The 13,932-nt window shown below is 35.1% G+C and overlaps 1 protein-coding gene across 1 annotated transcript; it reads right to left on the reverse strand.

The window, feature by feature from the left end:
* Window positions 1-120: 120 nt before the first annotated feature.
* On the reverse strand, window positions 121-13,407 carry LOC135685215 (uncharacterized). The gene is made up of 13 exons (XM_065201063.2): window positions 13,065-13,407; window positions 12,592-12,652; window positions 12,113-12,142; window positions 10,760-10,831; window positions 9,660-9,761; window positions 8,791-8,903; window positions 8,188-8,294; window positions 7,124-7,394; window positions 5,518-5,727; window positions 4,880-5,141; window positions 4,239-4,331; window positions 3,317-3,451; window positions 121-3,003 (listed from the first exon to the last, which is right to left on the reverse strand). The coding sequence occupies exons 1-13, from the start codon at window positions 13,206-13,208 to the stop codon at window positions 2,285-2,287; spliced, it is 2,319 nt and encodes a 772-aa protein (XP_065057135.2). The 5' UTR covers window positions 13,209-13,407; the 3' UTR covers window positions 121-2,284.
* Window positions 13,408-13,932: the final 525 nt, after the last annotated feature.

Below are 13,932 nucleotides of genomic sequence, written 5' to 3' on the forward strand. Positions count from 1 at the left end.
CCAAAAATTATGTTACCTAGATTAGAAATATGGGGGGGGGGGGCAATCACTATAATGTTCAACGAAACATAAAACCTGCAGAAAACTTCGAATGCAGCTGTAGGTTCTGTAAATCTATTATTGTAAATTTACGCTTTTGATAATAACTATTTTTATATTTACTGCTAATATTTGCTTTTAATTTGCTTAATACATAGCTAGACATCGTTGCCAACAGTAAACAAACCATTCATTATAAATTATTTATTCATATTCTTATAAAAAGAAAGATATTTCACCTGAATTGCTAAGAAAACTTCCAAGAAAAAAAACAAATTAATAAAATAATGTATCTTTTCAATCTTTCAAAACATCCAAACAGCAAATGCTGTGTTAAATAAATTGAAATTCTAAACGGCAATGTTCTACTAACATCGAAGATTGCTTTGTGCTTTAAGACTAGGATCGTAGTTCGTTTTCAACTAGGCGAGATTCACGGCAGGACGGGAGGAAGCAGGAGGTTTGAAACACTAGGCCAGAGAATGCACGAAAAGAACCTTGCACTATCTGGTCTTGTTTTTCAAAAACTTGTTGACTTAGGGAGATGACACATTTCTGTCAGGGAACAGTCTGATATCTACCCTTAGCTGCCTGATAAATGCGTGTAGAATATCAGAAAACGAGAAGGGGCATGTTTCCTTTGTTTCAATAAGACGAAATCTATGCAGATCCTGTTTATCAAAAATTGCTATAGGTACAAAGGAATAACTTACGATATCTCATGCTTTACTTTAGTGATAAAAGGATATGGCAAATTGAAATAAAACATCTTCGTACTGACGTCTTAAATTAACAATGATTTTCGCAGTACCTGTGATTAACTTCAACATGCCACGCCATGTCTACCAACATCTTTGCGTTCTCATAACTAGTTTAAAGAATGCACGCTCCATTCGTACTACACATTTAAAGAAATCCACTGGGGCACTTAACAGTGACAAGGGAATATCCACGTCTGTTCCTCTAAAGCTCTTGGGATTATCTTTAAACACAGAGCTAGAAGGGGGGGGGAGGCTTGGTCAATTGAGGTGTCCACATTCTAACGAGTACGCAAGCTTCATTTCGAATTAGTAGTGAAACGAGCATGCAAAGTTTCCCCTTTTGTCACTTTTCATGCAAAAGAAGGTCAAAGGATGCAAAATAAAAAAACAAAACAACAAGTAAGTTACTGCCTGCCTACTGAATGTCCTATAAATTTTTGATTGAAAAACGGAATTTGTAATTCCTATCGAAGTAAAATCTTAAAGTTGTTTATTTCGAGGCAAATGAAATGATATATTTATAATATCATACTTGCATACAACAGTAAACTCGATGTCTACCTAAAGCAGTTCGCCTAAAACAATTCATAAAAATTTCTTTCCTGCTTTATACTAACCTATGTATCAAAACTCTAATTCACCCCATCTACGCTCGAAAACTTTCCTATAGTTTCACACCAAGCTGCTTCGATTTCAGTTCAAAACTTGACAATTCAAATCAAATGATTTAAATTTAGAGTAAAATCACAATCTGCTTTATAAAAGCGTTATGTTTCATTCTAAGGATACTGATTGCACATGGTTTCTTGTTTTTATACTTAGGGAAAGTCGATGGAAACCCTATAATAGTTTGAGTCCATTTACTTAAAAATCTGTATGAAATACAATAAATTTTGCAGTGCAGAAAAACAGGATCAAACCTTTTCAGAGTGACATTGGGAGAAATTCCCTCCTACAATTCTAGGCAAAATTGTTATAACATCAAAAAATCTTCATTGTTTTAAAAAGTTGTTTTCCTAACTTCATTACAATATTGCTGGATATCAACATTCTATGATTAGGAATCTGACTGGCAATGAACGTCATTAATATTGTATGGGGAGATATACAGGAAAAGTTGGGAGGTAGTTAAATCCAAGGGTTGTTAGCCTTAAAATTGATTTTGTAGGGTTTCGTTTATTTTTAAACAGTATCGTAGCTGGCTTTGGTTCTGAAAATTTAATGCAAAATTCCATTGGTTTTGATGGCCAATTGAATTACAACGATCTAAAAATGTGTCGTCACGATTCAAAACCTTTTAAGTCATACCAACTAAAAAATAATGACGATGAAAGACAAGCAAGAGAAACTTGATCCATTCATATCAAGTAAGGGAGCCAATATCAATTGGCCAATACCAAGTGGCAAGTGAACTCCAAGTTCCAGAGCAAGTGTTGCTTAACGCCAGTGAAACATACGCAGAGATCATTCACGCTTGCCTGGTATTACAGGAAAACCTCTTCGTCTTTCAGTTTACCTACAACTTTTGACAGACTGTCACTGCTACTCCCCGCAGGGGTTGCTAGCTTGATATCGAGGTTACCTTTTGTCACTGCGAACTTTTTCTTGGGAGCTTTCCTTTGCTCTTTAGGTGTCCCTCCAGGCGAGGTTTTCTTTGTTCCATGAAGTTTGTCAACAAACTCATTGTCAATTCCATCATCTTCTCCAAGTAGTTTCGTCTTTGAGTTGGCCTTCCTTATCTCTATGACGACCTGTCTATCGTCATTATTTGGTCGCAACGATTCTAACTTCACTCCTTCGTCGCCATTACCTGACTGCTTACCATTTCTTGAATTCCTCCAATCAACTGCAGAATCACCGTTGAGCGTGGGTGTAGCTTCATCTTTGAAATCAGGCGATATAGTGGATAGGCTGACAGGCTTTGCCTTTTGGACGTAGAAGAGTGACCCTTGATTTGACTGCCCTGACTCTTGCAATGACCTTTTCTCCATGACAATGCCAACTGATTCATCACTTGAAAATGAATTCATATCAGGGGCCTTCTCCTCACTGGGGCTATGGCCAGCATGCAAGATTGGTGCGGAAAGTTTCCGTAATTTCTCTTTGTTCATCGAGTTGATGTAGGAAGCAACACCAACACCAGGGTGGGCAATCATGTTCGCGCTCTCTGAACCCCCTTTGGAAATGCTTCTTTTTCGTTGAACTGAAAAAAAACCTAGCGTCATACTTTGTTATTGAACGCTATAAAGCGATTATCAATTAATACTCAATATTGAATTGAAACTGTAGACATAACTTATTGGGAGATTCCGATCTTCATGCTTCCAAACGAGAACGAGAATAAAGAAAATGATCCAAAACAGGATAACAAACCACAAGAAATGCAATTCTTTCATTTTACAGAGTTTATTACCAAAATGAAAGGCAATCCCTGGAAAGACACAAAAACGTTTATTCTCGCTTGTCAATTCTGCAAAACGATGGATATTTAGTATAACGGAAACAATATAACCAACCTGGAGCCTCGATCAGGTATGAGGATGGTAAAGAGGACTGTCGCTTCAAGGGCTCTGGTTGCATCACGTGATCTTGGTCTTGCAAGAAAAGGCACCGAAATGATTTGGGGGCATCGAAGGCTACAGGCGGATACCCTGCAGAGAAAATGAAAAATAATCAATGCAAAAATAAGAAAATTACTTTACCGGTCATGTGCTCCCATTTTTCTGATTGGCCTATTTTGATCCACAACTGGGTATATATTTTCCAACTTGTTTTTTCGAAACCTTATTCTGACGTTTTATACTCTGAAGGGTGTCAGACGAAAAGCTTTAAATGTGCTGAAAAATATTTGTTTTTTTTAAAGCAATTTCCAAAATTACTACACAGAGGTGAGAAACACAAGCAAACGTTTTTCCAGTGCACAGACTTTCGCTAAACCAGAACAATTAGGTCGTTTAGTGGGCCTTATAAAGGCAAGGCTTTCTTATTTATGCCAATACCAACCTCTAGATACAACCCTTAGTGGACACATAATGTCTTAAGCATTTGCAATTGGAACCATAACCAACCCAGGGCTGATTCCAGGATGCAGCAAAATGTGAGTCATTATGTACTGCTCATATGCTAATTTATGCTGAGTTGATTTCTATGACAAGTTGCCGCCTTTTATTGCATAAGTAAAATAGTTATAGCCGCAAGACTAGTTATAACCACTATTCTTCATATTTGAGAGAACAGTGATGATAGCAAAAAAAATTGGAAGAGTACTCATTGCCTTATGCGCAAGCTAAGTTACAATAGGATTGGGGAACAAACCGCATTTAGCCGATTCTTAAATAATTGTGTCCCTGTTCTCTACCAACTTCATTGAGGTCCATTGACCACTTTTTAAGAAATGTTTCATACAATACAAAAATGAAAAAATGGAAAAATACAAACCTTCAGCTTTGTCGACTGGTAACTGATCAAGTCTTGACGAACTTGGCGAATCTTTTGATTCATAAAAGATTCGATTAAACTGGACCTTCTTGCCTAGAAAATGATCAGATTTGATGTTGTGTTAATTACTACAGTTCTACCTAATTATACCGCTTTGGATAAAAATGGGTTATTCGTTTCTGTCACATCAAGTCATGAAATGTGATAATCAAAAATATGTGGCTGTTTTCTAGACTGTACCAAATGAGCAGTTCGAAAATTACAAACATCCTTTTTTGGTCATAATTTAACAATTTGTTTTCTTTATTGGTAAAAACTAAAAAATTTTGACTGATAACTAAGAAAAAAGTGAGCTGCTAGAAATATAAGAGGTTATCAGGAATAAATATTCCAAAACTCCTAACTTTTGGCTTTGCTTTTTCTGGAACCCATATATAAATAACCTTACTTTTTTAATGTTGTACTTAGTTGATAGTGACAAGCATCCATATATCTTGTCTCAGGAGCACCGCAGGATGCAAATAATAGCTATATATACTTATGTTTTGAAATGAAATACAGGGTGTCATCATCATAACAGGCTAGATATAGCCTAGAGCAAACTAGTAAATTAAGAGCATGCGTCAAAATTGACAGCTCACCTAGTGATTGCTGGCTGTCGATTGTTTTCTGCACTGTGCTGTTTGGGGTTTGGAAGAATCCTTGCTCAAAATTTGGGTCTATTGTGTTTTGTGTTGACGTATTTTGCAAAATATCTTCAAAATTCCTTCTCTCCTTCACGTGACCACCGCGAACTATAGTTGCATTTCCCGGCAGATTCGACAATATGTCTTTGTACGGGTGCATCTCATTGATCTCGTCAAAATCTGGTGAATTTTCTTCTTCGCTGTATAACTGTGAAAGCTGCAGATAAACGAGAAATCAAATAAAAATCTATGCCGTGTGTTGTTTCTAGATTTAATGCAACAGACACGCTGAAAAAACTGTCCATAACAGAAAGATAGTTTTTGATTCGTTAATGATTGCTTCAGATTCGGTCTCTAAACAGTGTAGACACTTTGCAGCAGTCTTTGAACCATAGGGGACATTATCAAAAGGGGGGGGGGGTTGCGGATCTTAAAAACCGGGCGAGTGAATTCACCGCCTTGACAATGGATGTGAGGGTGGTTCATGGTCTGGTTAAAAATGTTCGGGAATAAGAGTAGATTGAAGAAAAACCACGATAAAAAGGTTATAACGTTCGCAGGAAATACATTTAAAAGAAAGGACAAGTAGTTACCTGTCGTTGCCATGGCAGCAACCCGAGGCTTTTTCTCGCATGCGCCCTGTTGACTCCGAAAGACTCTTCTCGCTTTACGCCACCCGGAGGAGGATTCATAGAGGCTGTGAATTCAACTTTGCCTTGTTTCTGAACAGAAACTGTGAAACGGCCCACTTTGACCGTCCTGTTTGCTGTTGCTTCTAAAGACTGGATTGTCCACTCGTCCAGCTGCAAAAGAGGATCAAAGAATATTAGAGCAAAAAGACTTTCAGCAGCCATTTACGACTACTTATGTTGTCAATTCCTAGATGAGTAATGGACTGAGTAATATAATGTTACCTCGTGGCTTTTTATTACTGATATTACCATATGCTAGTATAAAAATTATTTTTAAAAATTCATTATAAATAAATAAAAATTCTAAAGACTAGATTCAGATTTATATGTATTTTTATGAACACTATTTCGAAATACACCTTATATCAAACACAATAATGCAGCACAAAGGGACACATATTTTTGAAACGCCCAACTACAAGCAGATCCTATCTAGATAAGATCAGGGCTGTAGAAGAGGAGGGCTGAGGGGAGCTCAGGGGGCTGCGTCCCTTCCTCTTTTTTCTGGGTAACTCTTAAATATCATAGCTTATTTCTGCCAGGATCGAATCTTTGACTGAACCGATATAACTTTTTGACATTTGCATACTTTTAATCCTATTTTTAAGATTTTTCTACTCAAGTAACAGGTAGACATTGGAAAATGATTTAACAGTAGACAAAATGGAAAGGTAAAGAAATTGATATTGAGAAGCCATGCAAAGGAAAACAACTGAAACGTTCACTCTGTATACAATATAGAGAAAGCTCTATGCCCCCCCCCTTACGTTTTTTGGCTCTACACTACTGTATAAGATATACCCTGAGAACCAGACTCTCTGTATAAAAAGACAGAATCTGGGTCCAAGGCTAAATAAGATTGTAATAATATCCTTAAATGCAAATTTCTCAAACAGTATCTCAAATAGAAAAAGGCAAGAGGGGAGAGTGAGAAGCCATTAATTTGCTAATGCCTCGCAGCAGTGTCTGAGCCATTTATTCGCTACAGCCACGCAGCGGTGTCTGGGGTAAGCTAATTATAAAGAGCCTTTCTTTATCATTTAGAACCTTTCCAAACGATTTACAAGAAATGTACAGCAAGAGCGATACCTCTAAAAGAGGTGAACCGATGGATTACTTGACTAAATAAAAAAGGTTTCGAACGACAAAGTCCACCAATATTACAGCCTTTTAAAAATTTATGCTTTCACAAGATACCCATTCAAATTAATATGATATCATTTATTATTATCTATACCGCTCTGAACCACCGGGTCTTATTCTAAATGTTTAATCTTGTATATTCTATATATAAGTTAAAATAGAACAAACAGAACTCCTTATTTGTAAATACGTTTGGCACCCTAAATGTCAAACGAATGTTTAAAAAGCGATATGGCGCTGTGATGCTGCAAATTGTTAAATATTTATGCAAGAGCGCTTTTCACGAGTCAAAACATCTTATTCTAGTGACATTTTTATTATCAAAACTTTCAAGGCAAAATTACACTCATATGCAGACACCTACTGTTTCAAGATTGATATCATCTTCACTCATCCCGTCAAACGGGTCGTCAAGCTTGTCCTGAACACCTTGCAGCGCTCCAAATAAAAAAGCCACAAGAACTGCAATGAAATACGGACTCCATCGATTGTTCACTTGGCGCCCAAGATACACATAATATGGCGACAGCAGCAATGGCAAGGCAAAGATGAAAATTTTTGTGAATGATCTGATGGACCTTGGTGATCTGTATTCTCTGATGACACGCAGTCGTTCGAATGACAGGCACATCAAACTATAAAGAAGGGCATTCAATTATTATAAAATTGTTTAAATGGCCAAAACAGATCCCAAGCAAAAAATGGTTGTGCGATGAACTCATTCTTAGCTTAGATTTCTTCAAACTACATGCTATCATTTAGAAGTGCTCTCTCCAAAGAGAATTTTTGGAATAACGATCTAAACCAATAATGAATATTGGTATACAAAGATTCTAGATGTGAAGTTGACAATACGATAGTGTCCATTAAAAATTGGAGAGGGGTATTTTATGAATATCTTTCAAATAAATTGCAGGCCAAAAAATTTTCTTCAAAGGTAATTATTGGTAGGTCAAAATAAACAGTGCTTATTTTACCATCAATGGAGCCATCAATGGTGTTTCACAAGCCTGATGTAAGGCAGATTTGAATAAACAACAGCAGGTTTTTAATAAAATATTTTATCATTTTAAGAATTGTCAATATAAAGTCAACAAACATAGGGTCATAAAAACCTCTAGAGGGAAGTTTTTCAAAAACAGAATTGATAAGTGTGCATTAAATAAAGATATAAGATAAATATTTCTATGCAATCAAAAAATTCAATTGCAAAAAGCTGATGCCATAAAACCATGATCTTATACAAAAAACCAATGGAAAAAGGGTGTATTTATATCCAAACAAACAGAATATGTTAATATTTAAACAATTTCAACATCAAATTAGATATAAAAAAACATTAACACTTGAGATATCTTAAGAAAATCTTTTTGCACTGTGCTGAAAGGATTGTCTCATATAAATCTAGGATATTAATGCTCAACTTACTAATGCAAGTGAATAACTCTTGAAAGGAGTGGTGAGGTTGCATTTAATTTGGAGACTCTAATTTTTTCATTGAATTGTGCCACATCACTAAGATCTTCATATAAAACCTAATGTGTAAGAAAAGAAAAACATTTATTGAATGATAATGCAAATGATTTGCCACATATACTTTCACTAAAATGAGATAAAAAATGTATAAGTAGGATTAAACACAGGATGGACGGTCCGCTAAAGCAAAAGGGTGACAAGAATCCAATTTTGTGCAATAAAATAAATGAAATTCAAACGATATTAATATTTCGGCCAAGCATACAGAGCTTCATTAATGTGAGATACAAATACTTGATAATGTCAATGATATTTTGTGCAAATTCAAGATTTGTTCAGAGGAATAGATTAATCATCTAAGCCTGAATAAAAATCAACAAAACAACAACAAAAAACCCTGCAAGCAACTTTTAAGATAAACCATTTGATCAGATACTTATAGAATGACTTTGTCTGGCCTTGTTAAAATAAAAATTCTAGTAAGGTCAGTGGATAACCTTTAATCATTGGAAAAAACAATGTTTTCTTAGAAAGGAAAAAGTATCATACACTTACTCTCAGTATAAAATTTCTTTTGTGTGCCTTTTCAGTTAATAAATACTCTCTGAGATGAAACATCAAACCTTTCGTTTTACTGGACACAGCTTTCATGAAGCCTTCATCAAATACTGTAAAAAGTAAATTAACGTAAATCAGGATGCTATAATTTCTGAACTTATCATCAATTTCACTTAAACTATAATTACCCTGTTGACCACTAGTCTCCTTTAGATCAGAGAGGGTTCAATAAAGTTTAAACTAAATGTTCAATGACAAGCACTGATGGTGAATATGTCAATAATTTCCAAGGTCATTATCATCATTATCAGTCTTTTTAAGTCATCTGGGCACTTCCTAAGTGTGTGTGTGGCTGTGTATCTACCATTTTTGTCTTCATGGTGCACCATTTTCAGCATCTTTTGAAGACAGATTCATATATTTGAGAACTTTTCAGACTACATCTACTAACCCTTTAGGGGGTTTGCTTGTTTGACCCATCAACAGTGAAAGTAGTAAACTTTTTAATCAATGATGAACCATACTGTCCAAGTTTAAATGGTTTAGAAATTCTGTAAATGTATTCTGGAGCCTTGGATGGTGATAATAAACACTGTTGTTATAGAGGGGTGCTTGTGGTGTGACACCCCCCTTGAAAAATAATTCCATTTAAAAAACAAGGAGTTTTTGCCATCTAGGGGTGCTTAGTCAGCAAAATCTTCAAACTTGTCGGCAAATACAGGATGACTCACCCACTTTGTCAGCAAATGGGACTTGGAAACCTCCCTTGAGTACAATAGCTAGCAATAGGCCTGATAATGAAGAATAAAGTATCAATACTTGAAACTTACATAGGTAACAGGAATATCATAAAATGTATAACTTACCACCTGGAACTCTCCAGTCTCTTACACAGAAAAACCATACCATTGTTGATGCTTTAAAATTAGCTAAATCTTCTAACACTTTCTCTCTTCTTTGAAAATCAGCTGCACAAAAAAGAAATAAAGAAGTTCAGTGCAGTTTAAGGCAATATAAAATCAAGAAAAATGAAATGAAAGGAATATTTTCAAGACCCTTTTAAAAAAAGATGACCCTGCCCTGAAACACTTTGAGTCAATTCTCTTTCCAGCTTTTAACCCTCTGTGTCATAGATCAAATTGCTTTACTAATATACAGTCCTATATAATCTTTTTTTCAAACTTAACACAAATGCATAAAGTACAAAATGCATAATATGACTACATAAGTACAAAAATTTTCAGTGTGAAAAACTTCTTGGACAAATTTTTGTCTGCAATGTATATTGACTGTAAGCAAGGGCTACAATCTTCAAACATCAATGTCTGCAAAGTTTTTGGAAACAGTCATTCTTCTGAGCTAATAGAAGCACCATTTCAAACAAATAACATTATCCTTCTCATCACCTATCAGAAAGTCACCATCACTTTTTCTCCTTTCTGTCTTAGATGACCTAACTGTGTTTTCTCTGCCTTAGAGAAATGACCGATCATAACTTCAGCCAGAAGGGGGCTGAGGGAAGGGGGAGGGGAGGCTAAGCACCTGAAGATGAAGAAAAATACTGAAGATGTGGGTCTATATACTATGTTACAGTTTGTGGCTTTAGCAGTCCCCCTTCTGGCCTTGTTTTTATAAGAAACTAAGAACTTTATTCAGTTTTTTTTAACATCTTCCCAGTGCTCAGAGATTCTTCCAGTTTCTCAAGTGTTCAATAAAAATCTTATAAATTATATTTGTGAATCAATAACCAGCTGTGGTTTTGCTTTAAACATCCAAGAGCCTGGCCAACATTTGTCTGAATATTTTTTTGGCCAAAATTTCAAAAATTTATCCAAAAATATCTTTGCCAAAATTTATTGTCTGAAATTTTATCTTCTTAAAATTTTTTGTACTTAATTTATGTGTCAAAATACAAAAACATTGTTAGTTGCATTATTTTAAAAATTGAAATAAGAAAAATGCTTACTGTTTATAGAAAAGGCAAGTGGAAAAACAAGTGGTGATACAAAAAGTGTGACATGGACTTCAAAATATAGATCTAAAAAGAGAAAAAAATGAAGTTCATTTATAGATTTCTGATCAATATTTAGAGGAAACAAAGCAACATTGCTATACATATTGCCATCCAATTCCAGCTTCATATAATGATAAAGGATGCTTAAAAGTTGATTTTGTTAATCAGGCACTGCACAGCCATTGGGCTAGCAGGAGCTAAAGCCCCCCCCCCCCCCCTCCCACGTTTTGCAATAACATGTTTTGGAAAGTTTACTCTAACCCAACTTTGGAAAGTTTACTCTAGCTGACCCTAAGTAGTAGTTTTTTTTACTTTTTTCCCTTTTTGTCCTATTTCTAGGTGTTTCATCTTATTTAATGCATGATGTTTTTTCTAACTTGGTTAGATTAGTGTTTTATTATTCCCAAGCTAATTTGATCTTTCATAGTTACTGACATCTTTCTTGAATGAGATTGTTTATCTGAGCAAGTAATTTCAAGTCAGTGGAAATGAGCAAGTAATTTCTAATAGGGGCGTTTTCCAGGGTTTTTCAGGGTGTGTCCTGAAAATGACAGCCTTTTCAGCCCCCCACTTTTACACTGGTGTGCAGTGCCTGCTGCTAATAGCATGATAACTGGATAGACAAAATGCAGATAATGCAGAGGTCAAAATGAGATCAACAATCTTAACAGTCATGTTCTTGCTACCATGGGAAGCAGACATTTAAAAATTCAATATAAAGCTCCAGCTAGGTAAAAATTTTGATCAAACAAAATCAAACTGGCAGTTTAGGCATGAACAAGGCTGGAAAGTGGTAAATATTTAATGTGACCCATCCCCTATAGTTTTATTCACTGAACTTCCAAAACCTGGTTCAAGGCAAAACAAACAGAAGGTCAAATCACAACAAAACCAAGGACTCCCCTTGTGCCTTCTAAAAGATCACTGGGAAAACGTCAAACAAAACTATGCTATGGCTAGTTTCTGTAAATGATATCACATAATTTCATGCAATAAAATTTTATCATTGCTTAAGGGCTATATAATCATATATGATAACTAATATAAAATACAATGTGTGTCTTGGAATATTTGAAAATAACTTAATTGAGTACTCCTTGCTTAATCTTTACAGAGTGTAGCTCAGTTGCCATGCTAACAAAAATTCGATTTTCAAATAATCATTAGCAGACAGTTTTCAGATAATTTATTACAATACATGTTATCATTTTGAAATAGAAATACTTTATCTTTAAGTTGAGTCAGATCAAAAGGCTTTTAATCTCAGAACTAAAGCATAATAACTTTTAAAAAACTTAAACATACCTGCAAAACTACAAAGATAGGTAACAATCCCTGAAGATATAACAAGGATAATCATCAGTGAATATAGGATTAAAATATTAAATTCTGAATTAACAACATAATTGAGTTAGTGTCTTGGATCTCTGAGCATAAGAAAAAACCCAATAGCTGCAAGATTTATGTGCTTCTTTTCTCAAAACCAGTTAAAGTTAAAATTGAATGACATCAAGAAACAACAAGATATATAGCAATAAATTTCGTTATTTCCCCATTTACATTAATCATTGAATAGACAGCTCAGGAAAAGCCAGAGCAGTACTACAGATATCAGGGTTTCCTTGCCCTTCATTAATTCCTTGTAAAAAAAGATTCAACTCCAGGTGAAAGCCTAATTTAGCTTATCTTCCCCAAACCACACAGCCCATACATAATTGAAAACTAGATCACTTCAACAGCTCAACATAAAAACTAGTTAACAATAAAATCCTTCTTATACTCACCAGCTAATATCATCTGTACCAAAACAATTACATTGACATTGTGAACGAAACTCTTTAGCAACTGTGAAGAAAATTGATAACAGATTATCCAAAATTATCCAATACCATGCAAAGCAGAAAGTTGATAACTGAAGAACTGCGTACAGTTTAGAGCATCAAGGAAAAAACATTGCCCTTGAATTTGTTTTTGTTTTACATTTATCATAATTGCAATTTCTATTGCGTGTTGTTCAACAAACCAGCCCTTTGTTTTGTAACCCACATATAAATAGCTACTTAGTATTAGGCTACCACCGTTTGTCAGTGATCACCCAAGATTAACAACTTTGCGTTGAGACTTTTGACTTTGTTCCAAAGTACTCGTGCTCATGAAAAGCCCTTCAAACATATACCTGATCATCTGTAAACACATCTGTTCGTTCGTTTACTCTTTAAGATTAGAGGAAATTAGCAATTTAAGCGTGTGCACATACACTTTTATCGAAGGCATATATTTTCATGAGATAAAAAAATCTCCCAAATCCTTTGTATTTCTTCTGTCGTCGCTTGCTCCATTTGTAAATCTCTTGACGACCTTCTTCGTCCAAGAATTGGAACTGTTCATAAGATGACGCCATCGTCCAAGTTGCGAATTATCGTTGTCAGCAGCTGACCTCCTAAGAAAAAGTTACAAATAAATTTCAGCGTCCTATCCTCAAGTACTAAATGACCAGCACCTCTCCAATAAACCTGTCTTTATAAATTATTTATTCATACTAAACTGGTTCACATCAAAAATCGAGCGACAAGCCAAGATCAATTGCAAGCTCCTTCCTAGTTACGAAATCTTTCACCAATCTGCTCAAATTTTGTTTTGATCACGTGGCATAGTTATGTTTTAAGAACTGGCTTACACTTTTAACGCGGGCTTTATTACAGATTTATTATAAATTCGAGTTCCTTTGAATTCCTAAACAATCGAAAAAAGTCCAATGGTGAATACTGGCCGCCTTTAGAAAGGTATTCCCCACGTGCTAACGCATACTTCGTTTTAGTACCTGACTAACTGTGATAACAATACTTCACCAATTGTAAGCAAACTGACAAATTGTACCACTGGGAGTTTATAATTGGAATAGATACAGACGCAAGGCTTTGTTTTTGTGAAACATGCCTGTTTTTGTCATTTCTGAAACACGCTTGTTTTGCATAAAGATCTTCGTTCAATTTTTTAAAATGTTCGATCATTTTTTATTTAAACTGAATAAATTCAATAATTTGAATGCTTGATGAATCTGACTTCGCATGTTAAAAATGTTATTATCCTTGTACCCCATACCTCCTACCCCAAACCCACATTCT

Source organism: Rhopilema esculentum, chromosome 15 (assembly GCF_057945365.1).
Source record: "Rhopilema esculentum isolate cy_ngs chromosome 15, ASM5794536v1, whole genome shotgun sequence".
Classification (NCBI taxonomy): domain Eukaryota; kingdom Metazoa; phylum Cnidaria; class Scyphozoa; order Rhizostomeae; family Rhizostomatidae; genus Rhopilema; species Rhopilema esculentum.